At 45.0% G+C, this 18,674-nt stretch overlaps 2 protein-coding genes across 5 annotated transcripts in view; both read right to left on the reverse strand.

The window, feature by feature from the left end:
- LOC128583471 (uncharacterized protein KIAA1671-like) overlaps nucleotides 1-3,270 on the reverse strand; it is a 223,303-nt gene extending 220,033 nt beyond the window's left edge. Inside the window, 1 exon segment of the mRNA XM_053587666.1 lies at nucleotides 1,429-3,270. Coding sequence (XP_053443641.1) covers nucleotides 1,429-3,270 — 1,842 coding nt within the window.
- A 663-nt stretch (nucleotides 3,271-3,933) lies between these two features.
- LOC128583475 (uncharacterized protein KIAA1671-like) overlaps nucleotides 3,934-18,674 on the reverse strand; it is a 63,800-nt gene continuing 49,059 nt past the window's right edge. For 3 of the 4 annotated variants that reach the window (XM_053587681.1, XM_053587680.1, XM_053587679.1), the window contains 3 exons: nucleotides 15,333-16,970; nucleotides 13,394-13,481; nucleotides 3,934-4,199 (listed from right to left, as the gene is read on the reverse strand). In XM_053587681.1, coding sequence (XP_053443656.1) covers nucleotides 3,939-4,199; nucleotides 13,394-13,481; nucleotides 15,333-16,285 — 1,302 coding nt within the window. In that variant the 5' untranslated portion in view covers nucleotides 16,286-16,970 and the 3' untranslated portion in view covers nucleotides 3,934-3,938. The remainder of the gene's footprint in view (nucleotides 4,200-13,393; nucleotides 13,482-15,332; nucleotides 16,971-18,674) is intronic. The other variant, XM_053587682.1, reaches the window with a different exon arrangement.

The raw sequence follows: 18,674 nt of genomic DNA on the forward strand, positions 1-18,674 counted from the left end.
GAGGTAGAAGGGCTTGCGTTTAGTCATTCAGTCTGCAAGGGGCAGAGGTGGCATTTGGGCCCTGATTTGCAGCTACCACACCACATGGGGTGGGGTGGGGTGCACTAAGATAGTTTGCACTTGACCTCCAGAACATGCCATGTTTCTTCCCATCTCCAAGGCTTTGTGCATCCTGTGCCCCTGCTCTGAAAGCCTTCGACTCCCCTTATCCCATCCAAATTCACATGCATCCCTCGAGGCTGCGCCCAAGCCAGCTTCTCCCCCAAGACACCTTCCTGGGCCCCTTCTCTAGTGCCTCACTCTGCATCCTATCATTCCCTGATCTGGCTCACAGTGTCCCATCTCCCAACAGAGATCAAAAGATTCCTTCCTTTGTGGTTTCTACTAGAGTGGACTACTAGAAAATGGTCCACTACCTCTTGGGAGTTAGACCAGATCGGGGTTCAAATATTAGCTTTGCCACTTGTTGCTGTGTGTCCTGTGACAAGTCACCTAACTTCTTTGAGCCTCCACTTTTATCGATCTGCTCAGGAAGATGACTGTATCTGCCACAGACATTGTCAGTCTCAAATACACACCAGTGCCAAAGGTATCCTACTGTACGAGGATTTTCTTTCAACCATTTAACATGGTGCCAGCCAGGATGGAAGAGTTTGAATGTGAATAACCCCAGAACCAGCATCAAGCAAGGACAGAAGGAACCGGGAAATGCATACTCCAGATCCCTTGCTCCTTGGATAGGACAACTCCACAGACATTCAATGCTGCCTCCCAGGGGTCCCTATATCACCTGCCTCCCTGCTCGACTGCCCTGCTAGTTCTTCCTGGAATCACCCTTTAAAAAAACTACCTACAAGGATCTGCTTCTGTGGGAACTAAACTATTATGAGCCCTCTTCTGAGGCTCATCTAAGACCACCTATTCACTCACTCAACAAATATTTCTTGAATGTTCCCAAGATGTCAACGATGAAGCTGGATGCTGGGGACACAATAATGAACACTACACAGCAGAATGGTATACAGAAGGAGCTCAATAAAGGTATCACTGACACCTATCATTAGCATCACTCTAGGCCAGAGTTGTGAAACTGGTGCCCCCCAGGGGTGTATGCAGCAGCAGACATCTTCTTCGGCCTGCATATTACACTTAAAAGTCTAGATTTTAAGATTTTATAATAAACGAGGCTCCCAACTCAGGGCCATTGTTCTCAGGTGTCAAGAGCCAGGGGGAACCAACAGACAGTAGCCCCCTTCACCAAGGGCATGAGCTCTCCATTGGCTACAACCCCACAACTCCCTGGAGTCTCCGACCCACTGACCCCACTCACACATGTACCCATGTGGCCCATATAAGATCTGAGCTTGAGACCCCTGGCCTAGATGTTTACTCAATGTTTGACAAAATTCAAAGAGCCTTCTCACTCACCTTGTGACCATCTGGAATCCCTGACTCCCAACAGGAGGGCCCCAGTTTGGCTTTTGAACTCTGCCCCGGGAGGCTGTGTCTCTCTTCGGGCTGCTCTCTCCTCCTCTCTCTGGCTTCATGCATGATGGACAGACCATCTCGAATCATGGCAGGGGGCCCCTTCTCTGAATAGGCCCTCTTGACATCCATGGGCGACCTGCCACAGTCACGTGGGTGGTCTCCCCACTGGGCCACAATGTCTTCCTCTCCCCACTCAGCAGATTTCCTCAGGCTCCCTTTCTTCCAGTCAGCAGGGGGTGATTTGGGTGACACTCTGACCCTCCCTCCCAGATCCTCCCGACCAAAGGGCTTCTTCAACTCAGCTGGGTCGTTTGGACACTTTGCATTGTGATGTTTACTGGCAAAGGCATTGTTGTCTTCCTCTGTAATTCCTAAGCCTTTTTTCCTGGAGCCTTCAGAGACAGAAGAGACCCCTGAATACCTCTCAGAAGGAGTCCCCTGTGGCAGAGCCCACAAAGGAGAGCTGGCTTTGGTGTTCGTGACTGCCCCTAGGGTCTCTGCCGGCTGCCTGCCTGAACTAGGAGAGCTGTGCTTTGTTTCTGGAGCAGCTTGTTTCCGGAGACCCTCTGCTTCGGAGGTGTCCTTCAGGCTCCTCCTCCTCTGTCCCACCCTACCTGGCCTCTCCCAAGGCGAGCTGCTGGGCACCAAAGTCCGGCTCTCCTTCCACTCCTGAGCCTCGCCAGGGACTTTGTTAGACAGCTCCTGGTACTCAGCCATCAGCGCGTCAATGTCCAGCACACTCAATCTGTAGCCATCTTTGATCTTGCCTGGGAATGTCTCACTGATCACTTCTGTCCTCCTTCTAACGAGATCCTTTGGACGATTCTTCAAAGTCGGGGTAGTTTTCGGAGCAGTGTTGCTAGGGGACATCCTGCTTCCAGTATCCTTCCAATTGTTCTGAAAACCAGTGCCATCTTCAGATCCTGGATGATGCCATAAAGCATCCACGTTGATGACTTTTTCCCTAGAAGTTTCCAGAATCTTGTCCCCAACAGATGATGGGCGCTCTGTCGGCTTCAGAATTTTTGAAACACTTACATTTTCATGCACTCTTCCCTTAGTCCAGTTTTTACTGCCCACTGCCTCCAGTGGCTCTTCATGGTTAAGAGAAACCAAAGTTGATGTGAAAGAATGAGGAGAGGAAGGTGGAGTGATTTTTCTAGAATGTTCCAGCAAGTTGTCAAGCCCTGACATAACAACACCCTTTGCCTTTTGAATATCAGGAATCTGATAGGTTACTGCAAAAAATGTTGCCTTGGGTTCCACAGGTGACCCTTGCTTTACCACTGAGACAGTCTGGTCCTGTAAAGCACCTGGGTTCACCTCCTGGATCTCTACCCTATTGGGGGATAGCTGAGGTTTTTTTAAGGCACCAGGTGTGTGAGTCAAATAATCAGTCTGTCTCTCCTCCACCTTCGACAAGTTCTTTGGGGTGAGGAAACCAAATGCATCAAATTTCACATCATGGGGTAGAGTCCGCCGTCTCCATCTGTCCATTCTCTGGTCAATCAAACTAGCTTTCCTCATTTTGACTTCAGGCTCTGGTATCTGGACCAGCCTTTGGTCACCCTCACTGGCAGGTGCAGTAAGGGTCCCTTTCTGCACAGGAGACACATATGGATGTGCTTGTGCTTGGAATTCAAAGGGCTCAACCTTAGCCTTGGAAGGAGGATCCAGGGAGCACTCCTGGGGAGGACCCCTTGCTTCTACTCCTGGCATGTGTCCAGTCCCTTCGGGCCCTTCATGCTGGGTCTCCCAGACAGGAGCCTTGACAGTGCTCATGGAGGTGGTCCCAGGAGAACGGGGCTCTTCACTGACCACTTCATGCCAGCTCCCTACCACCCTACCTGTCCATCTGGGCGATAGGCAATTGCCCCCAATCACATCCTTTGACTCTCAAAAATCAAGCTTTGGCCCACTAGACTCATGCATCCCTCGAGTTTCCCAAATCAAACTGACCCTTTGGACAGACCCCACCTGACTCTCTGGACCAGACTCCAGATCAGCCAGGGTGACTTCCTGGGACAGGTGCCTCCCCTTCAGTGAGGACCGAGACTTGCTGCACCGGAGGGTCACCGCTTTCTTCTCTGGTGCTGTTGAGATGGCCTCGCTGTGAGCACGGTCCCCCACTGTGTGCATAATGTCATACTTGGGCTCAATCCTCTGGGATGCGGAAGAATTTTCTGAGTGTTTTATGAAAGGGCTCTTGTTGTGTTTTTCACCCAAAGGGTATTTTTCCTGGAGAGATGTGTGATACCTTCTTGACTCACCCTCTCCATTCAAAAGAGCAGTATGTCCCGATTTCTCTGTCTTAGGATTGTCAAGGCTCCTGGGGTTGTCTTTCTTGAGGTTTGTTGTTTCCAGTGGGTCCTTCCCTAGCCAAGAGCCTTTCTCTGGCCTGGGCCTAGGTTCTTGGACACGTGTATCGGGCACATTATTGGGGGGCATGGCTAAGAGAAAGCTTCTCGTGGGGTTAGACACAGTATGTTTCTCCACATGATGCTCAAACACTGTGGCCCACACGGTCTGGAAGCTTCCCTCATCTTCTGGAGTGACGTCAGGAGTTCTGCTGTGCTCTCACCCCAGCCGTTGTCAGGGACTTGGTTAGAACTGTCTTTCTGCTCCGTCTGCCTGGACTTTTCCTGGAGTGTCACCGGCTTCCAGGGGCTTCTTGGAGCAGATGTTTCAACCAGACCAGGCCCGTCCTTTGGCTAGAAAACAGAAAAAAGAAAAAGAAACAACTCAACAGTAAAAGATTGAAAAATGAAGATAGTGGGCGGCACCTGTGGCTCAAAGGGGTAGGATGCCGGCCCCATATGCTGGAGGTGGCAGGTTCAAACTCAGCCCCGGCCAAAAAAAAAAAGAAAAATGAAGATAGAAATGGGTGCTTATATAATTAAAACAATGACATACCATAAAATTTTAGAGCGAACACATCCAGTGTGGGTGAGGAGATGGGGCTATGGACACTCAGATACTGTTGGAAAGAACACAAATTGGCAAGACTTTGGGGCAGTGTGGAATACCTATCATGATTTTAAAATACTCATTTCCTTTTATCCAGCCAAGTTCCTCTCAGAACTCTTTATTTGCCTATGTGCACGGGTCTATGTAAACAAAAGAAAGTTCTGGCAGTATTGTTTGTGAAAGCAAAAGAACACAGCAACAACCTGATGGCCCATCAAAAAGGCACTGACTGAATAAATTTTGATATATCCAAACAATGGACTATTACTATTGCACAGGCATTTGTATCCATAGGAGGAGGTGAATCCTAATGTCAGAACATCTAAGGACACTTACAAAATAGTTTCCTCTTGGGTAGAAGAAAGCAGACTACAAACAGTATATGATAATATAACACCATTTTTAAAAACTGTATATGTAAGTATGTACATGCATACACAGTCTAAAGAAAAGGCACAAATCAAACTGCGAGCAAGGGGAATTGGGATGTGAGGCTGGAAGGATGGAATAAAGATAGGACTGTTTTCCTTGAATCTCACATACTTCAATTCTATTTGATTTTTATGATATGAAGATATTACTTAGTAACTTACAAAATATTTTTTTCCTGTTGGTAATAAATCTGCTTCAACAAGTTAAACATAACACGCACCAATTTAACTGCAAGGTATACACCTAAAAGGACTAAAAACAAGGTTCAAACAACAACTTGTACATAACAGTATTATTCACAATCATCAATGGGTATAGATAACCCAAATGTCCAATGATGGATGCACACATAAATAATATGATACACAGCCATGCCATGGAATACAATTCAGCCATCAAAAGGAATGATGTATTGATTCGTGCTGTAACATGGATGAACTTTGAGAACCTTAAGCTAAGTTAAAGAACCCAATCATGAAAGGCTACGTGTTGCACGGCTCTATCTGTATGGAAGATCTAGAATGGGTGAACCCAAAGTGACAGACAGTAAATTAGCGGGGGCCAGGGCGAGGGGGAATAAGATGGTGGCGAGTAATAGCTTCCTTGCAACTGGGCACAGTGAGACCGGGGAGAGAAGACTCCAGGCATATCTCGCTGGTGGGTTCTGCCCAGAAACATCCCTTTGGGGACACAGGAAGACAGGGAGGGACTTCTGGACCCCATGAAGAGGACAAAAGCAGTGGAGAATTGGCAAGTGGTTGCGTGTGTTCTTTCGGTCTAATCCTGCCGGCAGCTGACTCATTGAAACCCTAGGCCACAGACATGGTAATTTAAAGAGCAAGAGGAAGTGAAAGGAAAAGTAGAGCAAGGAAACAGATAAAAGGAAACATTCATGAGGAAGAATCAGGAGAAAAATCCTGGTAACATGAAAAACCAGTCCAGACCAACCCCCCCAACAGACCAGAGGTAGCTACTGCAGAGGATTCCACCTATAAAGAAATGTTAGAAATGACAGAAAGGGAATTTAGAATACACATGATTAAAACAATGAAGGAAACTGCTGATAAAGTGGAAAATAACCAAAAGGAAATCAAAAATAGAATCAAATAAGAGATGAACGATATGAAGAATATAAAAAGGATATAGCAGAGCTGAAGGAACTGAAGCAGTCAATTAGGGAACTTAAAGATGCAATGGAAAGTATCAGCAACAGATTCGATCACGCAGAAGAAAGAATTTCAGAGGTAGAGGACAAAGTTCTTGAGATAACTCAGATAGTTAAAGAGGCAAAAAAAGAAGAGAGAGAAAGCAGAACGTTCACTGACAGAATTATGGGACTTTATGAAGAATTCAAACATATGAGTTATAGGTATCCCAGAAGGGGAAGAAGAATGCCCCAGGGGAATGGAAGCCATTCTAAAGATTATAAATGAAAATTTCTCAAATATCACCAAAGATTCTGACACACTCCTTTCAGAGGGATATCGGACCCCAGGTCGCCTCAACTCTAACCGAGCTTCTCCAAGACACATTGTGATGAACCTGTCCAAAGTCAAGACAAAAGAAAAGATTCTGCAAGCTGCCAGGAGTAAGCGCCAGTTGACCTACAGGGACAATCCATCAGAGTGACTGCAGACTTCTCTAATAAAACTTTTCTAGAAAGAAAACAATGGTCATCTACCTTTAATCTACTTAAACAGAACACTTTCCAGCCCAGAATTCTATATCCTGCTAAGTTAAGCTTTAAAATTGACAGATAAATCAAATCATTTACTGATATACAAACATAGAGGAAATTTACCACAACAAGACCAGCTCTACAGGAAATACTTCAACCTGTTCTACACAGGGACCATCACAATGGATCAGCAACAAAGTAATGACTAAGAAATTAAAGGACAGAACTTAACTTCCACAATGATGCAAAGATAAAACTAAGCAATGGACTCTCACAAAATAAGATGAATAGAACACTACCACACGTATCAATTATCTCAGTAAATGTTAATGGCTTGAATTCCCCACTGATGAGGCATAGATTGTCTGACTGGATTAAAAAACACAAGCCATCCATTTGCTGTCTGCAGGAAACACACCTGGCTTCAAAAGACAAATTAAAACTCTGAGTCAAGGGTTGGAAGACAATTTTTCAATCGAACTCAGCAGAAAAGAGGGGTTGCAATCTTCTTTTCAGATACATGTGGATTTAAAGCAACTAAAGTCAAAAAAAGACAAAGAAGGTCACTTTATATTGGTCAAGGGAAAAATACAACAAGAAGATGTTTCAATTCTAAATATTTATGCACCCAACTTAAATGCTTCCAGATTCTTAAAACAGACCTTACTGAGTCTGAGCAATATGATATCCTATAACACTATAATAATAGAGACTTTAACACTCCTCTTATTAGAGAGCTGTACAAATGCTCCAAACAGAAATTAAACAAAGATAGAAGGGACTTAAATGAGACCCTAAAACAAATGTGCCTGAGAGACGTATAAAGAACACTCCATCCCAAAGATAAAGAATATACATTCTTCCTATTACCCCATGGAACAGTCTCCAAAATTGATCATATCCCAGGACACACACACAAAAAAAACTTCAACAGAATCAAAAGAATGAAAACTTTACCTTCTATCTTCTCAGACCACAAGGCACTAACGGTGGAACTCAACTCCAACAAAAACCTTCAACCCCACACAAAGGCATGGAAATTAAACAACCTTCTGTTGAATAACAGATGGGTGCAGGAAGAAATAAAACAGGAAATCATTAACTTCCTTGAGCATAACAACAATGAAGACACAAGCTACCAAAACCTGTGGGATACTGCAAAAGCAGTTTTGAGAGGAAAATTCATCGCTTTAGATGCCTACATTAGAAAAACAGAAAGAGAGCGCATGAACAAACTCACAAGCCATCCTTTGGAATTGGAAAAAGAAGAACAATCTAAGCCTAAACCCAGCATAAGAAAAGAAATATCCAAAAATAATTAGAGATCAATGAAATTGAAAACAAAAGAATCATTCAGAAAATTAATGAAACAAGGATTTGGTTTTTTGAAAAAATAAATAAAATAGATAAAACTTTGTCCAGACTAAGTAGAAATAGGAAAGTAAAATCTCTAGTAACCTCAATCAGAAGTGATAAACAGGAAATAACAACTGATACCACAGAGATACAAGAGATCATCTCTGAATACTACCAGAAACGCTATACCCAGAAATTTGACAATGTGAAGGAAATGGATCAATATTTGGAATCACACCCTCTCCCTAAACTTAGCCAGGAAGAAATAGAGCTCCTGAATAGACCAATTTCAAGCACTGAGATCAAAGAAACAATAAAAAAAATCTTCCAACAAAAAAATGCCCTGGTCCAGATGGCTTCACACCACAATTTTATCAAACCTTCAAAGAAGAGCTTACTCCTGTACTGCAGAAATTATTCAAAAAAACTGAGGAGAAAGGAATCTTCCCCAACACGTTCTATGAAGCAAACATCACCCTGATACCAAATCCAGGAAAAGAACCAACTAAAAAGGAGAACTTCAGACCAATTTCACTAATGAATATAGATGCAAAAATTCTCAACAAAATCCTAGCCAATAGATTATCGTCTATTTTGATTATCATCAAAAAAGTCATATATCATGATCAAGTAGGTTTCATCCCAGGGATGCAAGGCTGGTTTAACATACGCAAGTCCACAAACGTTATTCACCATATTAACAGAAGCAAAAACAAAGACCATAGGATCCTCTCAATAGATGCAGAAAAAGCATTCGATAAAAATCCAGCATCCTTTTCTAATTGGCACACTGAAGAGTATAGGCATAGGTGGCACATTTCTTAAACTGATCAAAGCTATCTATGACAAACCCACAGCTAATATTCTACTGAATGGAGTAAAACTGAAAGCTTTTCCTCTTAGAACTGGAACCAGACAAGGTTGTCCTCTGTCACCTTTACTATTCAACATAGTGCTGGAAGTTCTAGCCAATACAATTAGGCAAGACAAGGAAATAAAGGGAATCCAAATGGCAGCAGAGGAGGTTAAACTCTCTCTCTTTGCTGACGACATGATCTTATACTTAGAGAACCCCAAAGACTCAACCACAAGACTCCTAGAAGTCATCAAAAAATACAGTAATGTTTCAGGATATAAAATCAATGTCCACAAGTCAGTAGTCTTTGTATACGCCAATAACAGTCTAATTAAGGACAGAGGCTAATTGAGGACACAACTCTCTTCACCATAGCTTCAAATAAAATGAAATACCTATGAATGTACCTAAGAAAAGAGGTGAAGAACCTCTATAAAGACAATTGTGAAACCCTAAGAAAGGAACTAGCAGAGGATATTAACAAATGGAAGAACATACCATGCTCATGGCTAGGAAGAATCAGCATTATTAAAATGTCTGTACTTCCCAAAGCAATCTACCAATTCAATGCCATCCCTATTAAAATACCAACATGCTACTTTCAAGACTTAGATAAAATGATTCTGCATTTTGTATGAAACCCGAAAAAAAACCCGTATAGCTAAGGCAGTTCTTAGTGATATAAACAAAGCCAGGGGCATCAGCATACTGGATTTTAGGCTGTACTACAAAGACATGATGGTCAAGACAGCATGGTACTGGCACAAAAATAGAGACACAGACATTTGGAATCGAACAGAAAACCAGGAAATGAAACTAACATCTTACAACCACCTAATCTTCCATAAACCAAACAAGAACATATACTGGGGGAAAGAATCCCTATTCAATAAATAGTGCTGGGAGAACTGGATATCCACATGTAAAAGAGTGAAACTGGATCTGCACCTTTCTCCCCTCACAAAAATTGATTCAAGATGGATAAAGGATTTAAATTTAAGGCATGAAACAATAAACATCCTGAAAGAAAGCATAGGAAAAACATTTGAAGATATCATCCTGGGGAAAGACTTTATGAAGAAGACTTCCATGGCAAATACAACAACAACAACAAAACAAATGGGACTTGATTAAAGTGAAAAGCTTCTGTACAGCTAAAGAGACAACAACCAAAGCAAACAGACAACCTCCACAATGGGAAAGGATATTTGCATATTTTGAATCAGACAAAAGCTTGATAACTAGGATGTACAGAGAACTCAAATTAATCCACATGAAAAAAGCCAAAAATCCCATATACCAATGGGCCAGAGCCATGAATAGAAACTTCTCTAAAGAAGACAGACGAATGGCTAACACGCGTACGAAAAAATGCATGCTCATCATCGCTAATTATTAGAGAAACACAAATCAAAATCACCCTGAGATACCATCTAACCCCAGCGAGAATGGCCCACATCACAAAATCTCAAAATCACAGATGCTGGCATGGATGTGGAGAGAAGAGAACACTTTTACACTGCTGGTGGGACTACAAACTAATACAACCTTTTTGGAAAAAAAGTATAGAGAACCCTCAAAGAACTCAAGCTAGACCTCCCATTTGATCCTGCAATCCCATTACTGGGCATCTACCTAGAAGGAAAAACATCCTTTTATCATAAGGACACTTGCACTAGATGGGTTTATTGCAGCTCAATTTACAATCGCCAAAATGTGGAAACAGCCTAAATGCCCACCAACCCAAGAATGGATCAATAAGCTATGGTATATGTACATCATGGAATACTATTCAGCCATTAAAAAAAAAATGAAGACTTGGGGGGGTGTGGGGAGGGCGCCTGTAGCTCAAGGAGTAGGGCACCAGCCCCATATACTGGAGGTGGTGGGTTCAAACCTGGCCCAGGCAAAAAGACTACAAATAAATAAAGAAATAAAAGAAATGGAGACTTTACAGCCCTTGTATTAACATGGATGGAATTGGAACACATTATTCTTAGTAAAGCATCACAAGAATGGAGAAGCATGAATCCTATGTACTCAATTTTGATACGAGGACAATTAATGACACAGTGAGAGTGGGGAAAGGGAGAGCAGAGAGAGGGAAGGAGGGAGGGAGGTGTGGTCTTGGTGTGTAAGGAAACTTTTGGGAGCAAGACACAATTGTAAGAGGGACTTTACCTAACAAATGTAATCAGTATAACCTGGTTTCTTATACCCTCAATGAATCCACAACAATTAAAAAAAAAGGAATGAAAGAAAGTAAATTAGTGATTTTCCAAGAGCCAAAAATAGGGGACTAGATACAGGGTTTCTGTTTGGGGTGATAAAAAATTCTGGAATTAGGGCAGCACCTGTGGCTCAGTGAGTAGGGCGTAAGCCCCGTATACCGAGGGGGTGGGTTCAAACCCGGCCCTGGTCAACTGCAACAAAAAAATAGCCAGGCATTATGGTGGGCACCTGTAGTCCCAGCTACTTGGGAGGCTGAGGCAAGAGAATTGCCTAAGCCCAAGAGCTGGAGGTTGCTGTGAGCTGTGATGCCACAGCACTCTACTGAGGATGACAAAGTGAGATTCTGTCTCTAATAAATAAATAAATTCTGGAACTAGTTAGTAGTGATGGTTGCAAAACATTGAGAATGTACCAATGCCACGTAATTGTACCCTTTAACATGGTGATCATGCAGGCAGGGCCATGGTTTGGTAACCCTTACTCTAGATGTTGAAATGCTATTGAAGAATTTTGCTTAAATTTTATTATGTAAATTTTACATAAGTAATATATGAATCTCTCATCGTAAAGGAATCTAAACAATACAGATAAAGCTCAAATTATTTTTGTTCCCTCATTCACATACCAGTCCACTTTTTGGATAATAACTATTATCAATTAGTTTTAATCCTTAAAAAAAGTCTTCCTTACTCTTTGGTTTATATTAGTTTTATATACAGGGTGGACATAAAGTTCATGTAAAATTTAAAATAGTTTAACATAGTAAATTGCACATGAATTTTATGTCCACCCTGTATAATAAGTGTACATATATATATTTTATATTAGAAAAACCTAGGCTGTTTTACATTTTTTTAGTTTACTCCTTAAAAATATTTAAAATGGTATATTTTATGTATATTTTACCACAATGAACACACACATATACAAAGTCACCTTACAGGGATGAAATCTCATTATATGTAAACTAAGAGTTTATTTATTAACTTTTCCTTTCTTGAAAGTTTTCAAACACACAAAATTACAGAGAAAATAATAAACTAGTCTCAACCCATCTGCCAAAACTCTTGCTTCCTGTAACCCTTTTTGCTCTTGCTGTTGTTGTCACCACAGTAGCTTAATGGAAATATGAGGAGTTTTACTTAAATTGAATCCTCTCCTAACCATTTCAAAGAAGTGATTCAAGAGGTGCAAGGATAAAATTTGCAGGACAAAGCCTTTTCCACCAGTGATGGGATCACCACACAAAGCCAGTCCATCTTGCTGGGGATTCACTGAAATAGGCCTGCAGGGCTTAGAACCAAGCATTGGAGCTATTTTTAAAATTCTGTAGAAGTCCCTTAAAACATAAAACAATACTACTCCTAGAGAAATGAAAATACAAGTCCCTACGAAGACTGTCCACAAATGTTCACGGTAGGTTTATTTGTAATGACCCCAAATTGGAAACAATCCCACCGATCATTAAAGGGTGAAGGGAGGAGCAAACTGCAGTCTGCCCACACAGTGGAGAACTAGTCAGCAACTCAAAAGAATAAACCACCAATGTCAAATCAATTACTCTGAGTGAAGAAACAAAAGAGGACTGGTTGCATCTGTATTCAAGTCCAGAAATGCAAACTAATCTATAGTGGCGGAGAAAGCAGATCTGTGGTGGCCTGCAGAGGAGGGTACAGGACGGACAACTTCAACGTGGCCTGAGGGGACGTGATGGGAATGTTCATTATCTCAGCTGGGATGGTGGTTTCTCAGGTCTACACACTTATGAACTCATCAATTTGCATGCTTTATATTATGTGCTTTTACTATATGTCAACTGCATCTCAAGAAGTCTTTGTTAAAAAACTTAAGACTGCACAAAGCATCAACAACAAACCAGTTATACCTAGCAGTTATTTTACAAGCTTCCTCTTCTTAAACAGATGACATAAAAAATACTTTTTTAGCAATTTAATTGCTGGAAATGTACCTCTTTCTTCTATGGCTAGGTGGCAAGTCTTTTCAAGAGTAAAAACCATAATAAGGGGATTTTGAGAGAGTTCCTATTAACATTTTAAACCTAAATTTAGGTGTCTTAATTAAGACAGGAAAGCAGGCACTTTTATATAAAAGAAAGCCATGCCCTTCTGCCTCTTTGAAAAGAAAAACTAAAATATCTGACAATTACATTTATAAATGGTATTTAATACCTGGGAGTAGAAAATCAGAACCCATCACGCCAGAAAAGACTTGAAAAGTTCCAACTTAGAAAAAAAAAATTTTTGTATTGTGCATGACAGGCGTTTGATTCCTTCCCAGGTCTAGCTAATCACGGAAGCTCTTTTTTCCAGTAAGTCCAACTGCCTGCTGGAAAACAAGATGTGTCCAACACAGACATGCCTTACCTTTTCTCTCAGCTTCTTAGAAAGCTCGCCACTCAGCTCAGCACACTTCTCATATCTGACTTCCTTGCTTGAATCTGAACTTGAAAACCTGGTACAGAGATCCGAGTTATTTGTATGGAGCCAGAGCTGTGATTCCCCACAGCCCACACACACCAGCACAGGAGCTCAAGGGTGACGTTAGCCTTGACAGTGTCACAGACACACGGGATGATTTTCTTTGAAAAGGACATTTTCTTTCCTTCCAGCTGCCAAAAGGGGAAGAACCCAGTGGCCAGAGCCTACCTTAAACACAGCATCATGGGAGTGGATGGAGCCCCAGGCTGGGGTGAAGACACAGGGTGCTGGTCCCACCTCTACCCTGCCTCTTCTCTATGGCACTTGGTCAGGCTTGTGACATCACCTGAGCCTCTGTTTCTTCATCTATAAAATGGGGATAATTAACACCTCCCCATCTCTTTTATAGGGCAGATAAGAGGCTACCCACGGCCCTAATAGCAACATGAGGGCGTTCGGGGAAGAGTGAAGATGCCCCAGAACGGATAATTAATAGTTGTTGTTAGCAACCCATCTGCAGTGGACCATCAGGAAACGTGTGGGGCCCATGTCTGTCTGCCTGTCTGGGTGACCAGGGGCTGAGTGATTATCCTTCTCAGGGCCTCAGTTTTCCCACCTATAAAGGGGAAGGGAGAGGAGGGATAGACTCTTTCTAGCCTGATGAGTTCTCTGATATAAATGCATGAGTACATAGCACATATTCAATTGAGGGCTGGGGGGCTTTGAAGAAAAAGGAGGGGAGAAAAACCGAGCCACTTAAAACTTGACCCATGCTCAGAAAACCCAGGGTCTGCCTCTCGGGAGCTGTGAGGCTGTCATGTGTTGTTGCTAAACTCAGAGACTCAGTTTTCCGCCATCTGTCAGAGGGGGATAATCACACAGCCCCTCCCAGGCACTATGATGACACAGTGAGAGAAAGCACGTGAGTGAGGTCCTTGGCACCTGTGTCCCCTTATCTGCTACCTTAACTCAGGGGTTCTCATGCCTGGCTGCACAAGAGACCTGCTTGTAAGCTTTTAAACACTTCTAAATACCAGCCCCTCCCCAGACTAACTAAATTAGACTCTTTAGGGGTAGGGCCCAGCCACAGATATTTTTTCCAGGTGATTCTAATGTGCTGAGAGCCACCGGTCTAACTATGGCCAGAATGGCTGCCCTAGTTCCCAGAGCCAGGAGGGTAATCTGCCCAGAGATCCTGGCCCTGCAAACTCCTCCCCAGACAAAGCATGTTGGTGGCTGCACATGATTAACGAGCCAGTTGATCATGCTTGGTGGCATCTCCTTGTTGTGGCCACTTGTGGAAAAACAGAGGTGGGCCAAGCTTAGAAAACCATTGTTAACCAACTGGATCGACATTGTTTGGAGCCGCAGTATACTAGGGACTTCCTGTGGGTGGAGTGATTTCCAGAATTATCTCTAAGTTTGTACCTCCGTCCTTTAAGGAAGGTCTTAGTATTATTTCCATTTGTGAGATGAAGACACTGAGGCTCAGTGAGGGGAAGTGACCTGCCCAAATTATCTCGACCCCTCTGATTTTATACTTTGGGCCACTCACAAAGGCCTAGGCCTTGTGGTAGGTGGTCTCAGACTTCAGGGAAGGAAGGCTTAGCTATGGAGACAGGGAAAGCTAGAATGACATCTGGCTTCAACTTCCTTGCAGTACTTTAGCTTCCTGACCTACATCTGTGAAATGGACACATATCTGGCTTCACTCACAGGCTGCGTGCAGAGCTGAGAAAGGCCAAGGAAACCCCAAGCTGTAGCCCCCCCAATGCTGGCCACACCTAGAGGGGGCTCAGAGCCCAGTTCCCTCTCCCATTGGGGTCTCTGGCGGCCGGCTTACAGCAACCTGGGCTGAGGGAGATGCATGGGAGTGCTCACTTACACTTTGGTCAAATCTGCGGACAGCGGCCGAGCCTGGAATGTCCTCCTCCTCATCTCGGGCTTCACCTCGGAGCTCTCAGCAGCCCAGCCTCTGACCCGCTCCTGGACACTCACACCCACTTTCTTGGGCTCTGCCATTGCCAATGGGGAATCAGGGGTGGCCAAGGGGGGTCCAGGCCCCGCTGCCAAGGACATGGGCACAGCGCTGTCCTCCCCAAGCAGGCTGATACACTTCTTCATGCTCCCCCTGGAGGCCCACTTGCCCCCTGCAGGGGCTGGGACTCCTCTGTCAACTGGTCTGACCTTGACCTCAGCAAGTTCTGAGTCTCTTCCTGGCCTGGGCGAAGGGGGCTCAGGTGCTTTCTCATGCTCGTGGGCCAGCTTGACTTGCTCTTCCGAAGGACTCAGGTCATCTCTCAGGACAACCCTGGCTGAGGCCCCTGGGGCCCTGAGGCTACCCGTGTCATGCTTCAAAGGCACTTTCTCCTGCTGTTCATGCATTTTTCTGGCCACCTCCAGGAATTCTGAATTCATGCCATGAAGAGGGGGCTCTGCCTTGGCCAAACACTCCCTGTCCACCTTGGGCTCTGGTTTGGACCTCTCTGGGCCCCAGCGGTCAGCGCTTGAGCCCACTGTGGCTCCACTCACTTCATCGGCTGTCTTCCTCAGCAAGGCCTCTTTGCTCTCAAACGGGGCTGTGAGGTCCATGGACAAAGGCCGGGGCTTCGTCACCCACGTCTTCTCAGGAGGGGTGGGTGGTGTTTTCCCCACAGTGGCTGCACCGCCAGGGCCTGGCTTCTGAGGCTGAAGGGCTTCTATAAAAATGTCTGACACGGGCCTTCTCTTTAGGCGAGGTCTGGGCTCCGGAGCAGGGCCCGCCGTGTCCTCCACACCGCTGGCCTTTGAGACAGCCTGGTCTTGTCCTACTGCCTCTTGGGCTGCAGCCGGCCTCATGTCCTACGGCAGGGAGGCTGGTCGGGGAAGGGTCCCCGGGGGCTTTCGGGTGGGCTCAGGGGGCTTGGCAGCCACCTCAAGCATGGTGCCTGAAGGGGGCTCCTGAGACACGCCTGCCTTGGCCTCCTGCATCTCCTCACTGACCATCTTCCCCAGAGTGGGGCCAGTTTTGGTGGTTTCAAAGAGAATCATGGCATTGGGGCTGGGCCGCAGGAACACAGCCTTGGTGAACAGAGATGAGCTTCTCCTTGGTCTCTCCCCATCATCAGCCTCCTGCCCCACCAAACCGGGCATCCTCTTGTCCAGGTCCTCTGCTGCCACCTCCTCAGAGAGCCCACCAGAAGGACACAGGCTGGGCGGACTATGCAGCAAAGATGACACAGGGGGTTTCCCATCTGCAGGAGCCTGCTCCTTGGAGAAGGGCTTAGGGGAGAGCCTCGGCAGGGGGAGTAAGCGAGCTGGGCTCCTCAGCAGGCTCTTTCCTTCCAAGATCCGGGCTGAGGGAGCCCCAGAGGTATCGCCAGCCTGGCAGAAGTAAGTCCGCTTCAGGGTTTCCTCTTTGCCAATGTCACCGAGGCCTGGCACTGCAGTCAGGGACGCTATGGAGCCGACCTCGACCCGCGTGACCATGGTTATGGTTGAGGATCCATGGGGATTAAGGACATCAGGAGTAGAAAAGCAACTGCTAAAAAAGAAAGAGAGAGAGATGAAGGAAGGACGAGAGATGAAGGAAGGGAGAAAAACGTCAAAAAACAGCTCTAGGTGGGAGCAGACTGTTTTAGGCAAATAGGGCAGAGAGACCTGAGCCCTAGATTTGGACCACAGCCCTCCACTGACTTCACCGGGCAGGCTTGGGCCTGTCTATCCACCTCTCTGAGCTTGGAGCGAGGGGAGTGGAGTAAATGGCTGTCTCTGAAGTTTGTTCCAGCTCAAAGGGTGTGGAAGAGGCACCAACACTGGCTAGAGGACTTTCCCAACTTAGCCAATCTTGAGGCCAGTTCTTATGATAACAAGTGATTGTCTCTGCCATACAGATAAGGAAACCAGCTCACACACGTGAAGTAACTGGCCTGCAGTCGCTCGGGAAGCAAGAGGGGGAATCAGGGTTCGAACCCAGACCACACATGCTCCTGGCATAAGGTCCGGTGGGAGCATCCTCACAGTCCCTCACTGCTGCCACCCTAGTGACGGCCCTGCAGCAGAGTCTACCCACATCAGGCATCCCTATGCCAAGCAACAAGCACAGAGCACAGAAGTGACCATGGCAGCTCCCACAGCTACCCAAAGCAGCCAGCCCTGGAGTCACAAGGAGGGAGAGTGGCTGTAGAGCGCATGCCTAAGCCCCACCAGACAGTCTCTTAGTCTCTTTTTTCCCCGACCCTTGCAGATGCCATGAAAAAATAAAAAAAGTCATCTCATTTTTCTCATTAAATTTGCTGTTGCTACTTGTTTGCCTCTAGGTTCCTTTCTGTGGAACACTTATTTTATGCTGGCTGCCTTCATATTGTTGTTTTAAACTTTACTTCTTTATTTACTTTTAGAGACAGAGTCTTGCTCCATCACCCAGGTTGGAGTACAGTGGAATCATCATGGCTCACTGCAGCCTCAAACTCCTGGGCTCAAGGGATCCTCCTGCCTTAGCCTCCCAAGAAGCTGGAATTACAGGTTCATGCCACCACACCTAGCTTTTTTTTTTTTTTCATTTTTTGTAGAGACAAGTTCTCACTATGTCACTCACAGACAGGAGGTCTTGAACTCCCGGGCTGAAGCGATCCTCCTACCTCAGCCTCTCAAAAGCACTGAGATATAATTACAGACACCACATCCAGCCTTCATATTTTTAATAAGAAAAGTGACAACCAACATGGCTTAGCATGAGTGAGACCTCGAGCTGAGCCAGGTGCTTTGGGTATTTTATAAATCTTCTCCTTACAACTTTATCAGATGGGTACAATGATCACACCTATTTTGCAGCGGCTCAGGGCTTTAGCCGCTTTTCATCTAGCCATGAGATCTGTTCTCTCAAAACAAGACCCCTTCCTCTCCATTAATCTTCATACAACCCAAAAGGTAGCAGTGTCATCTCCCTTAGGGAGGTGTGGGAAAAGGCCCAGAGAGGTCACCAGGCCTGCTTACTGTCACACAGCTGAAACCTGACCTCAGCTCCATGACCCACACAGCTCTACCTGTTTAAAGGTTATTTTTCATTCCTGTCTTGCAAGGTGCTGGACAAGTCCCTATTCTTGACCCCCAGGTCCTCTTCACTTCACTGTTTTCCCTCCCTGTAAAACTGCTGCCAACTAGCCACCATGTAGAGCAGTGGTTCTCAACCTGTGGGTCGCAACCCACGGGAACTGTATTAAAGGGCCATGTCATTAGGAAGGTTGAG

The sequence above is a fragment of the Nycticebus coucang genome, chromosome 4, assembly GCF_027406575.1.
Source record: "Nycticebus coucang isolate mNycCou1 chromosome 4, mNycCou1.pri, whole genome shotgun sequence".
Taxonomy (NCBI): Eukaryota; Metazoa; Chordata; class Mammalia; order Primates; family Lorisidae; genus Nycticebus; species Nycticebus coucang.